The sequence below is a fragment of the Lissotriton helveticus genome, chromosome 4_1, assembly GCF_964261635.1.
Source record: "Lissotriton helveticus chromosome 4_1, aLisHel1.1, whole genome shotgun sequence".
Classification (NCBI taxonomy): Eukaryota; Metazoa; Chordata; class Amphibia; order Caudata; family Salamandridae; genus Lissotriton; species Lissotriton helveticus.
Window position 1 is genome coordinate 945,716,232 of NC_136063.1, and position 24,228 is coordinate 945,740,459.

The 24,228-nt window shown below is 42.9% G+C and overlaps 1 protein-coding gene and 1 long non-coding RNA gene across 2 annotated transcripts; one reads left to right on the plus strand and one right to left on the minus strand.

Moving 5' to 3' along the window:
- Positions 1-565: 565 nt before the first annotated feature.
- Positions 566-1,476, minus strand: LOC144827385 (uncharacterized). The gene is made up of 4 exons (XR_013610165.1): positions 1,384-1,476; positions 1,215-1,281; positions 1,068-1,128; positions 566-978 (listed from the first exon to the last, which is right to left on the minus strand). It is a non-coding gene; the product is annotated as an uncharacterized LOC144827385 (long non-coding RNA).
- A 7,905-nt stretch (positions 1,477-9,381) lies between these two features.
- Positions 9,382-15,772, plus strand: LOC144827386 (uncharacterized). Its single transcript, XM_078685719.1, has 4 exons — positions 9,382-9,474; positions 9,577-9,643; positions 9,730-9,790; positions 9,880-15,772. The coding sequence occupies exon 4, from the start codon at positions 11,220-11,222 to the stop codon at positions 13,725-13,727; it is 2,508 nt and encodes an 835-aa protein (XP_078541845.1). The 5' UTR covers positions 9,382-9,474; positions 9,577-9,643; positions 9,730-9,790; positions 9,880-11,219; the 3' UTR covers positions 13,728-15,772.
- Positions 15,773-24,228: the final 8,456 nt, after the last annotated feature.

Consider the following 24,228-nt stretch of genomic DNA (forward strand, 5'->3'; position numbering starts at 1 on the left):
CTGTGTTTTGGCTGTGTCTATGCCCAACACCATCCAGTGGCGTGAACAAGTATTAGCCACAAAACTAAATCCCTCCTTGAATTTAGGGTTATCTACAAAAATCGCTGGTTCATTCCTGACTTGTAGTCCAGTAGGTATTATATTCGCCTGTAGATATTGAGTTAAGGCATATCCATGGAGTCTGGTACGAACCAATTTTTTCTCAAGTCTCTCCAACTTGATGATCTTTTCATTCAGTGATTGGTCTAAAAGTGTGGTCTTTGTAGATAGAAAAGCCTGCCCTGAATCTCCTTCCAAAAGATTTTTGATGTATTCTTCAGTATATGATAGGGTTTCACGTTCACTCATGGTATACCCTAATTAGTGATTTATAAATAGAACAAATACCCTCGCAGGTGTGTACCTGCACGTGAGAGTGGTAGGTGATAATGGGGTAAACCCTTGGTTCACCGACCTGGGTCAGTAGATAGTTACAAAAAGAAATGGTCGGTTGCACAACATATTAATAGAGTTCATTTCATCAACAAAAGAATTTTTCAAAGGTACACAACAGTCATGTTCTAACCAAACTGAATTTAATTCAGCTGTAAGCAGTGGTATTCAATTTATACACAGTTATATAGTATTCGATTCATACATTACATAACGCGGAATTTAGTCATTATTCAAAATAGTGCTCATTGAGTGTAAAAGGAGGGGTTCCAGATTCAGTAGGGTAGGGAGTGGTTGGAATAGATGGAGGGACAAAGAAAAGGAATTGTGTCCTGTGAACAATTCAAAATTAGTCTTGAAGCATTTCCTGTCTATAAAAGATCACTCTGTTCCCTATACAAACAGTACACGCAAACCAAAAATGGCAAATCCTAGCGTGACGTGTATGTTGTAGAGTAATGTTGTCGACGTTTCGACCCCCTTCATAAGGGCGGGTGATTCCTCAGTTTGGGGTCTTCATCAGGACAGTGAGCAAAAAGTGAGCACCTACGGGAATAGATACAAATATCACTCAGTAGGGTGAAATTAAAAAGCTATAAAAAGGGCATAAATGATTCCTATTCTTGTGTACCTACATTGCGTCAGGCGTAACATGGAGTCCCACCTCAGTTGAAGACTGGCGCCGTTGTCTGTGTTCTGTGAAAGAACAATTGACATTTAGGAAGGTTGGGGTCGGGCAGGTCTAGAAGGAGACAACCCACAAAGGAGATGTCCTTACTTACTAGATTCTTTAAAATTGTCCGCCTTGGGTAGATGCTGGCAGTCCCAGGTAGGGAAATGGTGTGGGATCTGTGGATAAAAATATATCCATGTATCTCTGTGCCATTGGCAGCAGTGCACAGTATTCCAAAAACAGAGGGAAATTAAATGGTACAGAAAGGAAGGACTTACTTGGAATTATTCCTTAATTTCGTTTTGATTGGTGTGTTGTCAGTCCAACACCAACTTAACGGATTAGTCTGTAAAAGGTTCTCACATCATCTGTGAAAAACCAAAATATACAGTGAAAATCATTGTATGGAGCTTCCTAGATGGACGACACTGTGATAATGAAGAATTCACTTAAATCAATCTAACAGTCAGGTAAATATTCCTAGCTGCATCTCCTCCGGAGGTAGGAGGGGACTACAAAGTATAGTAAAGCATCATGAGTGCGGCAGCGTTAGGAGATCTGGTGTTGCTAGGTTACCAGAATGCTAAGGTATCAAAAAACGCCATGCGTCTAACAATAGATCGGGGTGTTTTCAAGACCTCGAGTACGAGGGCACGCTAATAGAGTTATTTTTAAAGGATCATGTGGACGAGTACTAGTAGCGCTAATGGAATTCTCGCCCTGCAGAGCGATCCCCACAGTCTCATTATGATCCGTACCTGTTCCGTGCTGGAGTGAATCCGCGGCATGGAGAGCCGGCGTCCACACCCACAGCCTCAGATATGCTAGACGTGGGAGGCGTGTCTCATGGGGCATGTCCAAAAGCCTCGCGGTGCCGGCGCTGGATGCTGCTGCCGCCTGCGGGGACATACTGCGCATGGGCGCCGGGGGAGACACTGTCCCGTCCGTGTGCGCAAGTGTCTCATATATCGGCTTGATAACAGACACCCCAAAATTAAATGTTAGTGGTTCTAACCGGATGTTGACGTCCATACATGGAAAAATAACTGATTGAGCTCATATAATTTCCATGTAAACTCGCGTTTCACACAGCGATGTACCTCAGGTCATATACAACACAGGGGGAGACTATTCACATAGGCATGTCCACCCTCTGTTCAGAAAGAAAGAAATCACGGGCAATTCGCCACCAGTTTGACATTGGTAAGGCTGACTGCACGGGAGGCCACCATGACATAGGGGTCTATCCAATGCAAAAAGCCGATGATACCACCAATCGAAAGCGCGTCACATTACCACAGTATTAAACATATTCATTATTCAAAATGCATATTCAGACATTGACTAGGTGTTAAACAGTATTAAACACAGAGTGCTAAGTTGATATTATGAGACATTGTCTTAGTGGATTGTGAGTCCTCATGGGTTCCTGATTAATAAAGTTCATTCAGATGGGACATATCATAGTACACCATTTCTGTACATACAGCATTCACAAAAATCAGGGATCACTTGATAGTCCCGCTAGCTGGGAGTAGGTGGCATCAAGTTCATTAAGACCATTCTCCACAGTGTCCAGAGTGTACATCCATTTACATTCACGTAAATTCAGTAGCGAATTTAGATCACCCCCTCTGGGTCCAATCTCAATTTTCTCAACTACCAGCCATTTGAAGGATTCTGGAGTGTGGGCTTTGGACATAAAATGTTCTACCAGGGGGGAGCCCGGTGTCTGGCACCTTATCCGACTACAGTGTTGGAGAATGCGTTTCTTTACATGTTGTTTCGTCTGTCCAATATATACAAGATCACAAGGGCATATAATGGCATAGATAACACCACTAGTGTTGCAATTAGTCATTGTTTTGAGATTCACCTTATGGTTACGATATTCCCAAACCTTGGTCTCTAAGGTGAGTGGACAAGCTTTACATTTGGTGCATTTGAAATGACCTACTACTAGGGGAAGATTCCAAATGCTTTGTAGGGTCGGAGGGGCTGGTGTTTCTAGAAATGAACAGACCACTTTGTCTCTAATGTTTTTTGCCTTTTTGAAAGCGTGCATAGGAGGTTCTTTGTGGTTGATGACATCCGCTACCATCTCCCAGTGTTTATTGACTGCCTTCTTGATCAAGTTACTTTTTGTGCAAAATGTGGTGACACAGACAATCCTATCTGGATTGTCAAGACGTTCTTTAGGTTGGAGCAAATCTTCCCGTGGACTAAACCAGGCCCTCTTTCTCGCCCTTGTCACCAGTCGTCTCGGGTATCCTCTTTCCATCAATCTGCCAATCAGACGATCCGATTCTGAAAAATAATCTTCTTTGAGTGAGCAATTCCTCCTTACACGGAGGAACTGACCGAAAGGCAGATTGTCACGGAGACTGCGTGTGTGGTGGCTTGAATATCGTAGTAGGCTGTTCCTTTCCGTGGGTTTTCGGTAGAGGGTGGTGTGGAGATGATCATTTTGAACTTTGATGCTGATATCTAAGAAATCAATCGAAGTTCTACTCATGTTCATGGTGAATTGAATATCTTGGGATTGAGTGTTAAGCCATGTAAAGAATGAATTCAATTCATCTTCTCCTCCTGTCCACATCAGCACATCATCGATGTACCTTCGCCACATCCAAATGTTGTTTTCATACGGATTTCTTGGTGATAAGATGTGGTCCTGTTCAAATTCCGCCATGTATAGTATGGCTAGGTCAGGAGCAAAGGCTGCCCCCATCGCTACTCCCTTGCTCTGGAAGAAATATTCATCCTGGAAAACGAAGAAGTTTTTCTTCATAGCCACCTCTAGGAGCTCGATAATAAAGTCCGTTGGTACCTGAGGTGGTTGGATTCTCCTATCCAGTACTCTTCTCATTGTTGACAATGCTGGGTCTTGAGGGATGCTAGTGTACAGTGACACTATGTCTAGTGTCACTAGTAGTTGTTTATCCTGGTCAAATTTGACATTGTCGACTTGATTAATGATTTGCATGGTGTCCCGGACGTAGGTTGGGGTGACAACCGCCAGTGGTTTCAAGAAAGTGTCTATATATTTGCACAGTGGTTCCAGCAAAGAGCCACATCCCGAAACAATGGGGCGTCCCGGTGGTTTTGTCATACTCTTGTGGATCTTGGGTAACGTGTAGATCGTTGGGGTTCTTGGCTGTGCGACATTCAGAAACTCATGTTCCTTGGTACTCAGAAAGCCTGCATCTTTTCCTCTCCCTGTGATATCCTGAATCTGTTTTCTGATATCCCTGGTGGAATTTGTGCGACTGACCGTGTAGCTTACCCCGTCTCGTAGTTGGGAATATATTTCCTCTTTATATTGTTGGACGTCCTGAAGAACAATCGCCCCACCCTTGTCCGCAGGTTTTATCACGAGGAGTTTATTGTTCCTCAAGGTTTCCAGTGCTTGTCGTTCGCCTTGGGTGATGTTATGTTGCACATAGGAGCGAGTAGCGCAGACGTTCATCACATCTCTCATCACCATACTTTCATAAGCAAGGATCCTATGTGGTGTCTGATGATCCTTGGGGGTGAACGTCGAGGGGGGTCTTAATCCACTCACTGAGGTTGCAGTCAAAGGTGGAGAATTCAAGAAGAAATACTTTAATCGGATCTTCCTGAAGAAACGAGTTAGCTCAGATCGTATGTTGAACTGATTAGGGTAGGAAGTAGGTACAAATGACAAACCCTTGTTCAACACGCTGGACTCATCGGATGTCAAAACATGTTGTGACAGATTCACTATAGGACTGGATTCTATCACCATCTGTACGTTTTGCGTCTTGTGCTGATTTCTCCATGTCCCTCTTGTTGGAAACGGACTTGTTTCTGTGGGTTGTCTTGCGGGTGTCCACCTTCCCATTGTCGTTGGTTGTTGCCGCCTCTCGCCCGGGCTGGCCAGGTCTGTCCTCTGCCTCTGTTCGGGTAATTGCCTCTTCCCCTGGGCGGTCGCCATGTGGGCCCCCCTAAAAAAGGCTGCCAATCTGGTTGGGGTTGGTACCATTGGTCCTGGTAACCGTCTATGGAGTAGGTCCCGGTGTACCAGAGTCGCTTCCTGAGCTATATGAGGAGTCCGAGAAATTCGTGAATTTTCTCCTTCCTCGATATCCACCTCTCCCCCTGTTGGTGAATCTTCCTTGGGTGTCTTGGTTGAAATAATCGTCCGCCAGATAGGGATAGGTCTTCTTCTTATCGTAATTAGCGATGTCCTTGCTCAGTTTATCCAGTTTTTTAGATTGAGCTTCAATATCAAAATCATCAACGGTTTTTTCCAGTTTCTCTAGAGTGTCTCGTGCATTGGCAAACGCACTGTGGCTCTTAATCTCCGCCTTAAGTAAGTCGATCTCTTTCATCAGAGTTTCCACCTGTGTTTTGGCTGTGTCTATGCCCAACACCATCCAGTGGCGTGAACAAGTATTGGCCACAAAACTAAATCCCTCCTTGAATTTAGGGTTATCTACAAAAATCGCTGGTTCATTCCTGACTTGTAGTCCAGTAGGTATTATATTCGCCTGTAGATATTGAGTTAAGGCATATCCATGGAGTCTGGTACGAACCAATTTTTTCTCAAGTCTCTCCAACTGGATGATCTTTTCATTCAGTGATTGGTCTAAAAGTGTGGTCTTTGTAGATAGAAAAGCCTGCCCTGAATCTCCTTCCAAAAGATTTTTGATGTATTCTTCAGTATATGATAGGGTTTCACGTTCACTCATGGTATACCCTAATTAGTGATTTATACATAGAACAAATACCCTCGCAGGTGTGTACCTGCACGTGAGAGTGGTAGGTACACCCGCAAGACAACCCACAGAAACAAGTCCGTTTCCAACAAGAGGGACATGGAGAAATCAGCACAAGACGCAAAACGTACAGATGGTGATAGAATCCAGTCCTATAGTGAATCTGTCACAACATGTTTTGACATCCGATGAGTCCAGCGTGTTGAACAAGGGTTTGTCATTTGTACCTACTTCCTACCCTAATCAGTTCAACATACGATCTGAGCTAACTCGTTTCTTCAGGAAGATCCGATTAAAGTATTTCTTCTTGAATTCTCCACCTTTGACTGCAACCTCAGTGAGTGGATTAAGACCCCCCTCGACGTTCACCCCCAAGGCTCATCAGACACCACATAGGATCCTTGCTTATGAAAGTATGGTGATGAGAGATGTGATGAACGTCTGCGCTACTCGCTCCTATGTGCAACATAACATCACCCAAGGCGAACGACAAGCACTGGAAACCTTGAGGAACAATAAACTCCTCGTGATAAAACCTGCGGACAAGGGTGGGGCGATTGTTCTTCAGGACGTCCAACAATATAAAGAGGAAATATATTCCCAACTACGAGACGGGGTAAGCTACACGGTCAGTCGCACAAATCCCACCAGGGATATCAGAAAACAGATTCAGGATATCACAGGGAGAGGAAAAGATGCAGGCTTTCTGAGTACCAAGGAACATGAGTTTCTGAATGTCGCACAGCCAAGAACCCCAACGATCTACACGTTACCCAAGATCCACAAGAGTATGACAAAACCACCGGGACGCCCCATTGTTTCGGGATGTGGCTCTTTGCTGGAACCACTGTGCAAATATATAGACACTTTCTTGAAACCACTGGCGGTTGTCACCCCAACCTACGTCCGGGACACCATGCAAATCATTAATCAAGTCGACAATGTCAAATTTGACCAGGATAAACAACTACTAGTGACACTAGACATAGTGTCACTGTACACTAGCATCCCTCAAGACCCAGCATTGTCAACAATGAGAAGAGTACTGGATAGGAGAATCCAACCACCGCAGGTACCAACGGACTTTATTATCGAGCTCCTAGAGGTGGCTATGAAGAAAAACTTCTTCGTTTTCCAGGACGAATATTTCTTCCAGAGCAAGGGAGTAGCGATGGGGGCAGCCTTTGCTCCTGACCTAGCCATACTATACATGGCGGAATTTGAACAGGACCACATCTTATCACCAAGAAATCCGTATGAAAACAACATTTGGATGTGGCGAAGGTACATCGATGATGTGCTGATGTTGTGGACAGGAGGAGAAGATGAATTGAATTCATTCTTTACATGGCTTAACACTCAATCCCAAGATATTCAATTCACCATGAACATGAGTAGAACTTCGATTGATTTCTTAGATATCAGCATCAAAGTTCAAAATGATCATCTCCACACCACCCTCTACCGAAAACCCACGGAAAGGAACAGCCTACTACGATATTCAAGCCACCACACACGCAGTCTCCGTGACAATCTGCCTTTCGGTCAGTTCCTCCGTGTAAGGAGGAATTGCTCACTCAAAGAAGATTATTTTTCAGAATCGGATCGTCTGATTGGCAGATTGATGGAAAGAGGATACCCGAGACGACTGGTGACAAGGGCGAGAAAGAGGGCCTGGTTTAGTCCACGGGAAGATTTGCTCCAACCTAAAGAACGTCTTGACAATCCAGATAGGATTGTCTGTGTCACCACATTTTGCACAAAAAGTAACTTGATCAAGAAGGCAGTCAATAAACACTAGGAGATGGTAGCGGATGTCATCAACCACAAAGAACCTCCTATGCACGCTTTCAAAAAGGCAAAAAACATTAGAGACAAAGTGGTCTGTTCATTTCTAGAAACACCAGCCACTCCGACCCTACAAAGCATTTGGAATCTTCCCCTAGTAGTAGGTCATTTCAAATGCACCAAATGTAAAGCTTGTCCACTCACCTTAGAGACCAAGGTTTGGGAATATCGTAACCATAAGGTGAATCTCAAAACAATGACTAATTGCAACACTAGTGGTGTTATCTATGCCATTATATGCCCTTGTGATCTTGTATATATTGGACAGACGAAACAACATGTAAAGAAACGCATTCTCCAACACTGTAGTCGGATAAGGTGCCAGACACCGAGCTCCCCCCTGGTAGAACATTTTATGTCCAAAGCCCACACTCCAGAATCCTTCAAATGGCTGGTAGTTGAGAAAATTGAGATTGGACCCAGAGGGGGTGATCTAAATTCGCTACTGAATTTACGTGAATGTAAATGGATGTACACTCTGGACACTGTGGAGAATGGTCTTAATGAACTTGATGCCACCTACTCCCAGCTAGCGGGACTATCAAGTGATCCCTGATTTTTGTAAATGCTGTATGTACAGAAATGGTGTACTATGATATGTCCCATCTGAATGAACTTTATTAATCAGGAACCCATGCGGACTCACAATCCACTAAGACAATGTCTCATAATATCAACTTAGCACTCTGTGTTTAATACTGTTTAACACCTAGTCAATGTCTGAATATGCATTTTGAATAATGAATATGTTTAATACTGTGGTAATGTGACGCGCTTTCGATTGGTGGTATCATCGGCTTTTTGCATTGGATAGACCCCTATGTCATGGTGGCCTCCCGTGCAGTCAGCCTTACCAATGTCAAACTGGTGGCGAATTGCCCGTGATTTCTTTCTTTCTGAACAGAGGGTGGACATGCCTATGTGAATAGTCTCCCCCTGTGTTGTATATGACCTGAGGTACATCGCTGTGTGAAACGCGAGTTTACATGGAAATTATATGAGCTCAATCAGTTATTTTTCCATGTATGGACGTCAACATCCGGTTAGAACCACCAACATTTAATTTTGGGGTGTCTGTTATCAAGCCGATATATGAGACACTCGCGCACACGGACGGGACAGTGTCTCCCCCGGCGCCCATGCGCAGTATGTCCCCGCAGGCGGCAGCAGCATCCAGCGCCGGCACCGCGAGGCTTTTGGACACGCCCCATGAGACACGCCTCCCACGTCTAGCATATCTGAGGCTGTGGGTGTGGACGCCGGCTCTCCATGCCGCGGATTCACTCCAGCACGGAACAGGTACGGATCATAATGAGACTGTGGGGATCGCTCTGCAGGGCGAGAATTCCATTAGCGCTACTAGTACTCGTCCACATGATCCTTTAAAAATAACTCTATTAGCGTGCCCTCGTACTCGAGGTCTTGAAAACACCCCGCTCTATTGTTAGACGCATGGCGTTTTTTGATACCTTAGCATTCTGGTAACCTAGCAACACCAGATCTCCTAACGCTGCCGCACTCATGATGCTTTACTATACTTTGTAGTCCCCTCCTACCTCCGGAGGAGATGCAGCTAGGAATATTTACCTGACTGTTAGATTGATTTAAGTGAATTCTTCATTATCACAGTGTCGCCCATCTAGGAAGCTCCATACAATGATTTTCACTGTATATTTTGGTTTTTCACAGATGATGTGAGAACCTTTTACAGACTAATCCGTTAAGTTGGTGTTGGACTGACAACACACCAATCAAAACGAAATTAAGGAATAATTCCAAGTAAGTCCTTCCTTTCTGTACCATTTAATTTCCCTCTGTTTTTGGAATACTGTGCACTGCTGCCAATGGCACAGAGATACATGGATATATTTTTATCCACAGATCCCACACCATTTCCCTACCTGGGACTGCCAGCATCTACCCAAGGCGGACAATTTTAAAGAATCTAGTAAGTAAGGACATCTCCTTTGTGGGTTGTCTCCTTCTAGACCTGCCCGACCCCAACCTTCCTAAATGTCAATTGTTCTTTCACAGAACACAGACAACGGCGCCAGTCTTCAACTGAGGTGGGACTCCATGTTACGCCTGACGCAATGTAGGTACACAAGAATAGGAATCATTTATGCCCTTTTTATAGCTTTTTAATTTCACCCTACTGAGTGATATTTGTATCTATTCCCGTAGGTGCTCACTTTTTGCTCACTGTCCTGATGAAGACCCCAAACTGAGGAATCACCCGCCCTTATGAAGGGGGTCGAAACGTCGACAACATTACTCTACAACATACACGTCACGCTAGGATTTGCCATTTTTGGTTTGCGTGTACTGTTTGTATAGGGAACAGAGTGATCTTTTATAGACAGGAAATGCTTCAAGACTAATTTTGAATTGTTCACAGGACACAATTCCTTTTCTTTGTCCCTCCATCTATTCCAACCACTCCCTACCCTACTGAATCTGGAACCCCTCCTTTTACACTCAATGAGCACTATTTTGAATAATGACTAAATTCCGCGTTATGTAATGTATGAATCGAATACTATATAACTGTGTATAAATTGAATACCACTGCTTACAGCTGAATTAAATTCAGTTTGGTTAGAACATGACTGTTGTGTACCTTTGAAAAATTCTTTTGTTGATGAAATGAACTCTATTAATATGTTGTGCAACCGACCATTTCTTTTTGTAACTATCTACTGACCCAGGTCGGTGAACCAAGGGTTTACCCCATTATCACCTACCACTCTCACGTGCAGGTACACACCTGCGAGGGTATTTGTTCTATTTATAAATCACTAATTAGGGTATACCATGAGTGAACGTGAAACCCTATCATATACTGAAGAATACATCAAAAATCTTTTGGAAGGAGATTCAGGGCAGGCTTTTCTATCTACAAAGACCACACTTTTAGACCAATCACTGAATGAAAAGATCATCAAGTTGGAGAGACTTGAGAAAAAATTGGTTCGTACCAGACTCCATGGATATGCCTTAACTCAATATCTACAGGCGAATATAATACCTACTGGACTACAAGTCAGGAATGAACCAGCGATTTTTGTAGATAACCCTAAATTCAAGGAGGGATTTAGTTTTGTGGCCAATACTTGTTCACGCCACTGGATGGTGCTGGGCATAGACACAGCCAAAACACAGGTGGAAACTCTGATGAAAGAGATCGACTTACTTAAGGCGGAGATTAAGAGCCACAGTGCGTTTGCCAATGCACGAGACACTCTAGAGAAACTGGAAAAAACCCTTGATGATTTTGATATTGAAGCTCAATCTAAAAAACTGGATAAACTGAGCAAGGACATCGCTAATTACGATAAGAAGAAGACCTATCCCTATCTGGCGGACGATTATTTCAACCAAGACACCCAAGGAAGATTCACCAACAGGGGGAGAGGTGGATATCGAGGAAGGAGAAAATTCACGAATTTCTCGGACTCCTCATATAGCTCAGGAAGCGACTCTGGTACACCGGGACCTACTCCATACGACGGTTACCAGGACCAATGGTACCAAACCCAACCAGATTGGCAGCCTTTTTTAGGGGGGCCCACATGGCGACCGCCCAGGGGAAGAGGCAATTACCCGAACAGAGGCAGAGGACAGACCTGGCCAGCCCGGGCGAGAGGCGGCAACAACCAACGACAATGGGAAGGTGGACACCCGCAAGACAACCCACAGAAACAAGTCTGTTTCCAACAAGAGGGACATGGAGAAATCAGCACAAGACGCAAAACGTACAGATGGTGATAGAATCCAGTCCTATAGTGAATCTGTCACAACATGTTTTGACATCCGATGAGTCCAGCGTGTTGAACAAGGGTTTGTCATTTGTACCTACTTCCTACCCTAATCAGTTCAACATACGATCTGATCTAACTCGTTTCTTCAGGAAGATCCGATTAAAGTATTTCTTCTTGAATTCTCCACCTTTGACTGCAACCTCAGTGAGTGGATTAAGACCCCCCTCGACGTTCACCCCCAAGGCTCATCAGACACCACATAGGATCCTTGCTTATGAAAGTATGGTGATGAGAGATGTGATGAACGTCTGCGCTACTCGCTCCTATGTGCAACATAACATCACCCAAGGCGAACGACAAGCACTGGAAACCTTGAGGAACAATAAACTCCTCGTGATAAAACCTGCGGACAAGGGTGGGGCGATTGTTCTTCAGGACGTCCAACAATATAAAGAGGAAATATATTCCCAACTACGAGATGGGGTAAGCTACACGGTCAGTCGCACGAATCCCACCAGGGATATCAGAAAACAGATTCAGGATATCACAGGGAGAGGAAAAGATGCAGGCTTTCTGAGTACCAAGGAACATGAGTTTCTGAATGTCGCACAGCCAAGAACCCCAACGATCTACACGTTACCCAAGATCCACAAGAGTATGACAAAACCACCGGGACGCCCCATTGTTTCGGGATGTGGCTCTTTGCTGGAACCACTGTGCAAATATATAGACACTTTCTTGAAACCACTGGCGGTTGTCACCCCAACCTACGTCCGGGACACCATGCAAATCATTAATCAAGTCGACAATGTCAAATTTGACCAGGATAAACAACTACTAGTGACACTAGACATAGTGTCACTGTACACTAGCATCCCTCAAGACCCAGCATTGTCAACAATGAGAAGAGTACTGGATAGGAGAATCCAACCACCTCAGGTACCAACGGACTTTATTATCGAGCTCCTAGAGGTGGCTATGAAGAAAAACTTCTTCGTTTTCCAGGACGAATATTTCTTCCAGAGCAAGGGAGTAGCGATGGGGGCAGCCTTTGCTCCTGACCTAGCCATACTATACATGGCGGAATTTGAACAGGACCACATCTTATCACCAAGAAATCCGTATGAAAACAACATTTGGATGTGGCGAAGGTACATCGATGATGTGCTGATGTTGTGGACAGGAGGAGAAGATGAATTGAATTCATTCTTTACATGGCTTAACACTCAATCCCAAGATATTCAATTCACCATGAACATGAGTAGAACTTCGATTGATTTCTTAGATATCAGCATCAAAGTTCAAAATGATCATCTCCACACCACCCTCTACCGAAAACCCACGGAAAGGAACAGCCTACTACGATATTCAAGCCACCACACACGCAGTCTCCGTGACAATCTGCCTTTCGGTCAGTTCCTCCGTGTAAGGAGGAATTGCTCACTCAAAGAAGATTATTTTTCAGAATCGGATCGTCTGATCGGCAGATTGATGGAAAGAGGATACCCGAGACGACTGGTGACAAGGGCGAGAAAGAGGGCCTGGTTTAGTCCACGGGAAGATTTGCTCCAACCTAAAGAACGTCTTGACAATCCAGATAGGATTGTCTGTGTCACCACATTTTGCACAAAAAGTAACTTGATCAAGAAGGCAGTCAATAAACACTGGGAGATGGTAGCGGATGTCATCAACCACAAAGAACCTCCTATGCACGCTTTCAAAAAGGCAAAAAACATTAGAGACAAAGTTGTCTGTTCATTTCTAGAAACACCAGCCCCTCCGACCCTACAAAGCATTTGGAATCTTCCCCTAGTAGTAGGTCATTTCAAATGCACCAAATGTAAAGCTTGTCCACTCACCTTAGAGACCAAGGTTTGGGAATATCGTAACCATAAGGTGAATCTCAAAACAATGACTAATTGCAACACTAGTGGTGTTATCTATGCCATTATATGCCCTTGTGATCTTGTATATATTGGACAGACGAAACAACATGTAAAGAAACGCATTCTCCAACACTGTAGTCGGATAAGGTGCCAGACACCGGGCTCCCCCCTGGTAGAACATTTTATGTCCAAAGCCCACACTCCAGAATCCTTCAAATGGCTGGTAGTTGAGAAAATTGAGATTGGACCCAGAGGGGGTGATCTAAATTCGCTACTGAATTTACGTGAATGTAAATGGATGTACACTTTGGACACTGTGGAGAATGGTCTTAATGAACTAGATGCCACCTACTCCCAGCTAGCGGGACTATCAAGTGATCCCTGATTTTTGTAAATGCTGTATGTACAGAAATGGTGTACTATGATATGTCCCATCTGAATGAACTTTATTAATCAGGAACCCATGAGGACTCACAATCCACTAAGACAATGTCTCATAATATCAACTTAGCACTCTGTGTTTAATACTGTTTAACACCTAGTCAATGTCTGAATATGCATTTTCAATAATGAATATGTTTAATACTGTGGTAATGTGACGCGCTTTCGATTGGTGGTATCATCGGCTTTTTGCATTGGATAGACCCCTATGTCATGGTGGCCTCCCGTGCAGTCAGCCTTACCAATGTCAAACTGGTGGCGAATTGCCCGTGATTTCTTTCTTTCTGAACAGAGGGTGGACATGCCTATGTGAATAGTCTCCCCCTGTGTTGTATATGACCTGAGGTACATCGCTGTGTGAAACGCGAGTTTACATGGAAATTATATGAGCTCAATCAGTTATTTTTCCATGTATGGACGTCAACATCCGGTTAGAACCACTAACATTTAATTTTGGGGTGTCTGTTATCAAGCCGATATATGAGACACTCGCGCACACGGACGGGACAGTGTCTCCCCCGGCGCCCATGCGCAGTATGTCCCCGCAGGCGGCAGCAGCATCCAGCGCCGGCACCGCGAGGCTTTTGGACACGCCCCATGAGACACGCCTCCCATGTCTAGCATATCTGAGGCTGTGGGTGTGGACGCCGGCTCTCCATGCCGCGGATTCACTCCAGCACGGAACAGGTACGGATCATAATGAGACTGTGGGGATCGCTCTGCAGGGCGAGAATTCCATTAGCGCTACTAGTACTCGTCCACATGATCCTTTAAAAATAACTCTATTAGCGTGCCCTCGTACTCGAGGTCTTGAAAACACCCCGATCTATTGTTAGACGCATGGCGTTTTTTGATACCTTAGCATTCTGGTAACCTAGCAACACCAGATCTCCTAACGCTGCCGCACTCATGATGCTTTACTATACTTTGTAGTCCCCTCCTACCTCCGGAGGAGATGCAGCTAGGAATATTTACCTGACTGTTAGATTGATTTAAGTGAATTCTTCATTATCACAGTGTCGCCCATCTAGGAAGCTCCATACAATGATTTTCACTGTATATTTTGGTTTTTCACAGATGATGTGAGAACCTTTTACAGACGAATCCGTTAAGTTGGTGTTGGACTGACAACACACCAATCAAAACGAAATTAAGGAATAATTCCAAGTAAGTCCTTCCTTTCTGTACCATTTAATTTCCCTCTGTTTTTGGAATACTGTGCACTGCTGCCAATGGCACAGAGATACATGGATATATTTTTATCCACAGATCCCACACCATTTCCCTACCTGGGACTGCCAGCATCTACCCAAGGCGGACAATTTTAAAGAATCTAGTAAGTAAGGACATCTCCTTTGTGGGTTGTCTCCTTCTAGACCTGCCCGACCCCAACCTTCCTAAATGTCAATTGTTCTTTCACATAACACAGACAACGGCGCCAGTCTTCAACTGAGGTGGGACTCCATGTTACGCCTGACGCAATGTAGGTACACAAGAATAGGAATCATTTATGCCCTTTTTATAGCTTTTTAATTTCACCCTACTGAGTGATATTTGTATCTATTCCCGTAGGTGCTCACTTTTTGCTCACTGTCCTGATGAAGACCCCAAACTGAGGAATCACCCGCCCTTATGAAGGGGGTCGAAACGTCGACAACATTACTCTACAACATACACGTCACGCTAGGATTTGCCATTTTTGGTTTGCGTGTACTGTTTGTATAGGGAACAGAGTGATCTTTTATAGACAGGAAATGCTTCACGACTAATTTTGAATTGTTCACAGGACACAATTCCTTTTCTTTGTCCCTCCATCTATTCCAACCACTCCCTACCCTACTGAATCTGGAACCCCTCCTTTTACACTCAATGAGCACTATTTTGAATAATGACTAAATTCCGCGTTATGTAATGTATGAATCGAATACTATATAACTGTGTATAAATTGAATACCACTGCTTACAGCTGAATTAAATTCAGTTTGGTTAGAACATGACTGTTGTGTACCTTTGAAAAATTCTTTTGTTGATGAAATGAACTCTATTAATATGTTGTGCAACCGACCATTTCTTTTTGTAACTATCTACTAAAAGGTAGACAGTTCTCGCGTTGAAGCCTACGTTCTCAAGCATGAAAATAAATAAGGGACACTAAATACTCTAACGCTAACTTCTTCCAAAATGGCCACCATTATTAGTGTATGACTGTGAAAAACGAATTCCATACACGAGAAGTCTATTCATATATCACAGACCAATAATCTTATGGATGATCTACTCCACATACTCAAATCGGACATAGAAGAGACGCTACTGCACCAAATATAAAAACTACGCTCAAGTGTAGATTAACAACTATAAGTCAATAAATAAACAAAGAAGAAAAGAAAAAATTAAAAGAAACACCTTATATCCCCGTGTGATGCCACACCTTTCACATTCTGTTGGTAAATTCAGCATCCACTGTAGGATGAGCTCACGGAGATGACGGTAAATACCTCTATATAGCAATATACACATACAGGAAGACATTTGTATCGATCACTTTCTCTCTAGTGCTTTCATATCAAATAGATCTATGAGTTTTGTAGTATAGTTCTCATTCCAACAAGGCCTAGATTTCATCCCTATCATTCAGACCTGTTCTTGCTGTGTGGTATTTTTCTATTAGACTTGCCTCTAGCCGGTTCAGTCTAGTTTCTGTCTCCACTTTACCGGTACTTGTAACTGTACATAACACAGACCATTCCATATCTGTTTCTGTATGGTTATATCTTTGATAATGCAATACCAATGGAGCCCCAGTAGTGTTGCATCTCACTCTCGATTTGTGCTGTAAAATTCGTTTTTTGACAGCTTGAACTGTCTGCCCTATATAAAACTTATTGCATGGGCATTTTATACAATATATGGTGGACTAACTTTTGCAATTGGAAAATGTTCTCTGTTCATGAATTTTCCAATTAATTTCAATTTCTTTTGTATCTTTTGTGGAGGCACATGCTAGGCAATTCTGACACCTATAATGTCCAATCACAGGTGGCAATTTTAATAGATCTCTAGTTTCTCGTTTCGAGGGCAGTTTCATCGTTGTGGCTTTTACCAATAGGTTTTGAATACTTTTGCCTTTTTTAAAAGCAAATAATGGTTTCGGTATATCCAAGTTGGCCAACAATTTCCAATTATTAAGGATAAGCTTTTTTACCTTATTTGCTCTTGGGTCATATGTTAACACACACGTAAGGGGTGTAGTTTTTTCATGTGTTTTAGGTGTTAGCAATGTCTCCCGTGGCGTGTACCAAGCCCTTTTCAAGGCTGCTTTCACTATTCTTTTAGGATACCCTCTTGAAATCAGTTTCTCTTTCCATTTCTCTGCGTGATGGAAGTAGTCCTTTTTTGAGCTACAGTTCCTCCTAACACGGAGGAACTGGCCATAGGGCAGATTTTCTTTCAGTGACCGAGGGTGACAGCTAGTGAAGTGTAGCAGTGTGTTTTTGTCAGTAGATTTAGTGTATAGACTAACAACTAAATGCCCCTCGTCATGTTGGACATCAACGTCCAAAAAGTTGATTTTTTCTTTGTCACTTGACAATGTAAAGTTAAATTCCAAGTCCCTGTATTTAACCAATTGTGAAAGTCAGTCCGTTGGAGTTGATCCCCTTTCCAGATTAAAAAGATATAATCTATATAGCGACAGCAAAGCCATCATCGAGGCAGTGGCCTCGATGATGGCTTCGGAGTCGAGGTGGGACAGTGTCAGCAGGCATCTGGCCTACGGTGCAAGTCGGGGTGGTGCATCATGCTCTACACAAGCGTTGCACACAGCTTCGGTACAGGTTGCGGCATGGCTCGCCGTCATCGGTGTTGCAATTTCCTTCTGTGGCAGCTGAAACAACAGTTCCAGATGGAGAGAGACAGAAGAAATGAAGTCTTTGTGTCCCTGAGACTTTCTAAAAGTGGTATTTTCAAACACAGAATGTAAAAATCACCCTCATTAAAAGATGTATTTTAACATTCTGTGCTCATGCATATTATCTTCCTACATGGGAACAGGTAGCCTTGCTATAGTAAAAAATGAAATTGACAGTAATTCACTATCAGGACATGCCACACACAACAAGGCAGGTCATACCTTTCACATACACTGCACCCTGCCCACCAGGGCACCTTGGGCCGACCTTATGGGTGACTAATATGTAGAAAAGGGAAGGTTTAAGGACTGGCAAGTGTGTGCACTTACCAAGTTGACATGGCAGTCCCAGACTGCACACAGGCTCTGCAATGGCAGGCAAGAATTACATTTTACAGGCTGCTTCTGTGGGTGCAGCAGCATTTGATTTACAAGCCCTGGGCACACCTAATGCACTGTACTAGGTTCTGACTAGTAAATCAAATATGCCAATCATGGAATAACTAATCCATAACAACAATTTACAGGGAGAGCATATGCAGTTTAGCACTGATCAGCAGTGGTGAAGTGCTCACAGTCATAAAACCAACAAGAACAGGTCAGAACAAATACAGGAGGAAGGCAAAACAGTCTGGGATGACCTTGAACAAAAGGGCCAAGTCAAACAGTAATAACTTATTTGACACTAAAAATGACAAAAATCCAATCAGTAGAACTCAAGATGTACAACTTTAAATATTTAAGTGAAGATAGTGCCTAAAAGCATAAAGCACCAACTGTGGCCATGTAAGACCATGACAACTTCACAAGTTCAAGCCCTCCATGAAAGAGCATGGGTCAGATACAGGAACCAAGTTAGGCCTGCTGAATAAGATTTCCTTAATTCCTGGTTGGGACTGTTGCAAGATCCTGCGTTGAGAATGCATTTTGCAGTTGAGTCAATGCAAGGTCCTAGTTGGGAGATGCATTGCACAGCAACGGTTCCAGGAAGCTGTGATCTGAGCTCCTGCATCATTGTTGTAGATGCCATAGACGTGGGCCGTACAGTCTGTAGTCCTTCGTCAAAGATGTTTTGCACACCAGCTGGTTCTGAAGAAGTGTATGACTTGTGATGAGGAGTTCTCAAGTGATGAGGATGCCATTGACGAGGGTCTTGTGATACAAAGACCTGCTTTGGGGATGCGTCAAGCAGTGGCTCCTTTGTGGCGTTCTATGAGGCAATGTGTCATGCTGAGGTTCCCATGCAGAGTTTTGGGATGTGATGCATCGTGCTGCGTCGGTTCTGCTGAGAGCATAGGTGGGCGGCAAAGCACTTCAGGCCCACTTCCTAGTGTCGAGCACTGGGGTGACACCACTTGGAAGGGCAAACTCACAGCAGACAGTGTCCAGGTCCTTGGATCAAGGTGGTTGGTGCCTTCTGTCCCAGAGGCTCTGGTCACCAACTAGCCCTAGGAGTTACTCTGGTAGTCCTGGTTCAAGATGCAGGTCCAGCCCTCCTCTCTAAAGTAGGAGGCCAGCTGGGCAGCTGGACAGCTGGACAGCAGGGCAGCAGAGTGGCAGTCCTTCTTGCAGCAAGGCAGCACTGCAGTCATTCCACCCACAGATCCACATGCGTACTAAAGAGTTGGGTCTGAGGGTCCAATATTTATACCTGGTGCCCACTTTGAAGTAGGAGAAGTTTCTGGAGGTTTCCATTTGTAGAGGTACTTGGAATCTCCTACCTCCTTGCCCTTTGCCCAGATTGCTTGGGGTCACAATATTCTAGTGCAAAACCCTTTGTGAGTATGCTCAGGCAGAGCCTTTTTGATCCTCCCATGCGACCCAGTAAACAGGCTGCAGGCATCAAATGGTTAGGACAAGAAAAGGCCTGCTTTCTAATAGTGTAAAAAAAAGGTGAAGAATTCTTGAATGTATCTCAGCCACTGGCAGTTGCTTAAGCCACATCCCAATCCCATCATTTATCATCCACCATGCCACCTCAATTTGGACCCAGCCATATGAAAATATGTCCTAACCCTGCTCCTCATGGGAATAGTCCAGCCGAACTGCCAGGCCGGTCCTCATCGAACCGGAAAACAAGCAACTGGTTTTGCACTTGTTATGGGCTCTTCAGCTGGGTATTCCTTGGTTCCAGTGGCACAGTGAGCCCAGGCCCCTTGTCTGGGTGTACCCAGTGCTCTTAGGGCGCTAAATGCAAAAACAACCAGGTGATGGATAGAATGCTTGAATTAATCACAATCATTGGCAATCACTCAGGCCAAATCCCAATCAATCTTTTTTCACCCACAATGCCACCTCAGTTTGGACACAGCCATTTGCAAATCAATCTTGACACTGCTCCTGGTGGAAAAAGTCCAGCCTGAACTGCCAGGCCTGTTCCTCTGTGAACCTGAACACAAGTTCCCCAGGACCTGTTTTGCCCTTGTTATCGTCTCTTTAAATAGGTGTATCTCAGATCCAGTGGCACAGTTAGCCTGCGACCCACATTCAGGCATACCAGCGCCTCTAGGGCATTAAATGCATAAACAACAAGGTGATGAATGGAATGCTTAAATTAATCTCAACCACTTACAATCGCTCAGATAGCATCCCAATCCATCATTTTTTGACCATCATGCCACCTCAGTTTTGACCCAAGCATATGCAAATAAGTCTTGACCCTACTCCTCCGGGAACAGTCCAGTCCGAACTGCCAGGCAAGATCTTCCCTGAACCAGAACACAAGCAACACAGGACCAGTTTCACCCTTGTTATGGGCTCTTCAGCCGGGTATAGCTTGGTTCTAGTAGCACAGTGAGCCCGGGACCCACGCCTGGGCATACTCAAATTGTGACTTAAAGTCAGACTTTAACATTAAAGAGGGCTTTAGATCACACATCTTAAGACACCAAACTCGACAATGCTACCTGTTCCCAATTGAAAGTTATTACTTATTAGAGTGTAATAAGATAACCCAATGTATTCCTATGAGAGTGGTTGTCCTCTCAGTAATGAAAAAAAATAATTTAGGAGTTATTCTCAACCAGACATGTAAAACTTAAAAGCACATGTCCAAATGTATACATTGCACTCTGCCCTCTGGGCTGTTTAGGGATAACACTAGGGGTAGCTTACATGTATTAACAAGGAGGGTTTGGGCCTGGCAAGAGGTTTATCTTGCCAGGTCGAAATGGCAGTTAAAATTGCATACAGAGGCTGCAATGGCAAGTCGGAGACATATTTGAAGGGCTACATCAGTGAGTGGCACTATGATTGCTGCAGGCCCACTAGTAGCATTTAATTTATAGGCCCTGGGTACATGTAGTACCGCTTTAGTCAGGACTTGGAAGCAAATTAAATATGCCAAATGGATATAAGCCAATGTTACCATGTTCAAAGGAGAGAACACAAAAATGTTAGCACTGGTTAGTACTGGTAACGTGTGCAGAGTCCTAAGGCCAGAACAAATGAAGTCAGCAAAGGCAAGAGGCTAGACAGCAAAACGTTGAAGGAGAACCACGCTAAGAATGTCATGTTCAACAATATCACATACATCAATGGCAGTTCTCAAAATACCCATTTAAATCTACTTCAGTAGAAATACAGACAAAAATGTCTCAAATGGACTACATCCCACCATTGGGATAAATCAAGAACTATATATGGGCAACCAATTGTATTGTAACATACTCCCATAGAAAACAATGGAAGCAGTTGAGAACACTAGCACATACCGAAACATACATATTCATTTAAAAACATCTGAATAGAAACTTTATTTAAATTATTTTTTGTTTTTTATTAAATATGATTTAAAGTAAAACAAATGGATTGAAATTGTCATTGAACATAATGACATTTTACTAAACAATGTTGTAAATGGAAATAAATAACTTCCTTCCAAAATTGGAACAAGTTAAGCAATACTGTAAGGTGTGAGAGAGGAGAAATGGGCATTTAGTTTAAGAAAGAATAAACTTAGAAAGGAAATATGTATTATGTTTTAGTGGGCATGTGTTGTCCTTTGTTCTGTTGTAGTCAAAGGTGAATAAAAGTTATGGAAATGCATTTAATATAATATAATTAAAAAGAAAATAACCTTTGTTTTAGTTTAAAATGAATGTTCATAAAATTCCCCATACTTTATATAGGGGTAACACTGTCATGTGGAAAGTTAATAATAATAACTTTTTGGTTATAAATTCAGTCATATGAATTTAGCCCCCCACTCATTTGAGGAAGTAGAGAACCTTAAGTCTACATCTAGGTGTAAATCTATACAATGAAATAGTGGATTCCATACATGAGGAGATTTACACCCAGGTGTCCTGTGACGAGATCTACGCATGCAAGAATACCAATGTGAATAAGTTCAATTGTTTTTAAAATTCTCCACTGTTAAGACATTGAATTTGCCACTTGATATATTTGTACCTCAGATAGTCATCATGTTCTGCATATTCGTTTGCAAAAATATGTTTTCGTTTTACATTTTTAGTTTGGTTTAGTCTTAAATTTAGCATATTTTTGCCAGGACTTCTTGTGTAGCTCTACATGCTACATTATGTTTTGCGGCCAACATTTTCCTACTTAGAGTTGTGTTTCAGTCGCTTTGTTTGTTCTTATTATATTGTAATGATTTTTAAACGAATCAAACACCAAACTATCTACTGAACTCTTGAACCAATCAATACACTTCAAAATATGAAACTCTTTTGCACGTTCCACATTTCCACAAATTCCAGAAACAGAAATGTTAGCAGATAAAGCAGACTAAATTTAAACTTCACCCTGGTCAGCTTTTGCACGCACAATTATAGTTATATTTTCAAAAATTCACAAAAACAAATCTTGCTGAAATATGATTGTTATCTATTGAAGCCATGGCACTAAATTTACACAGGTAAACCAGTAGACCTCATCCTTAAGGATAGCTGCTGGTTCCCAAAAAACTACAGTGCCTGCCACAAACTAGTGTCTGTGCAGACAACAATGGATGAACTACTCTATCTCAGGGCACAAGGGAACTTGTAGGAACAAACAAAAAAGGCAGAGATGTGGAATAACTGAACAGATGGCCAGGGACTCTCAATGTAATACAAAGAGCCTCTCATCACCATGAGTGTAAATAAAGGTCTGCACCTCAAGTTCCTCAAACAATAACTGATGAAATTCATCCATTACATGTTCTTCTTTATCTGAGCATTTGTCTACCACACTACAAAACTGATTGACACATTTTGTATTAATGTCTATGACTTTGTACAAGAGTGACCCTGTAAGGAATAAACCAGTGGATCTGACTTTTTGTTTCCTCCTGAGATGCAACAGAGGAGAACTGTAAGAAGTAGTCCAGGAAGATTGTGGTGGACTGACCTGTGGTGGCTTGGTGTACCGACCTGTGATGGGTTGAGCAACTCAACAGCTAGTCTGAATAGAAGTCAAGTGGTGGAGCTTACAGGCATTCTAGATAGAAGTGCTGTTTAAGACCTGAACTGAGAAGGTACCTAGCAATGTTCTGCACTAAATTGGTGTTTGTTACTCCTTGACATACTAGATTGTTCACCGTTTCTTTGTCATTCACCCTATTTGTTTTACATCTTTGATTGGTACCCTTGTTTTTCTGAATATCTTACTTGAATTTAGACCTTGATTTTTTAATTCTGTTCTTCTGTTTGGTAATGTTGTTTGCTTGTGCCCTTAGCCCTTTGTTTCTAGGGTTGCTATTTACATGAGCTTTTCCTATCTGAATGACTTAGGATCCTAGCGGCCTGCCTTTCCAAAGCCAGTAAGCAAATACAATTGCGATTTCCGATTATTAAGCATACACATTTGATTGTTAGTTGTAAGAAACATAATTGTGGTCCATCTACCTTGCAATGCTATAGGAGCCTGTTTTGTCTCCCCATTTCCACTCAGTCATCTCTAATTTGGGGGGAACATGTTCTGAGTAAATAACTGATTGTTTTGAAAGCCTTATTTCTGGATTATTTTGCCACGCTCCAGGATCCCTCTAAGAGCTGATCTGATTCAGCATTCGGGAAAAGAAATTCAGATGGGAATCAAAGGCGAGAACTGCAATGGAATGTTTGGGAGCCAAAGGCATCCTTGAACAAAATCTGCCCTCCAAGCTTATTTCCAAAATGCTAATTAAAAACACAAAAATAAAATTCAGGGAAGACGATTTGAAAGAGCTAGCTCAAAAAGTCCATACTGACTTATATGCAACGTTCTATTGTGTTAGAACTGGGGATCTCTAGTTGGCTGAGGCAGTTACCTTAGTCCAAATAGGGACTCTTGCTTCTAGTCAGGAAAAGGAGAGACGCCCTCTTTGTTAAACCCTGCTCATCCCCTCGTAGCTTGGCAGGAGCAGCCATTCTTATCTTCGAGGCAATGTGTAAAGTATTTACAAAAACACTCCGAGTAACACAGTGATAACACCACAAATGGACAATACACTGATTAATGAAAATAGCGGTATCTTTATCAAGAAGAAAAATACGGTACGACCAAATGATAAAAATCCAACATATGCGTATTCGTAATATTTCACTTC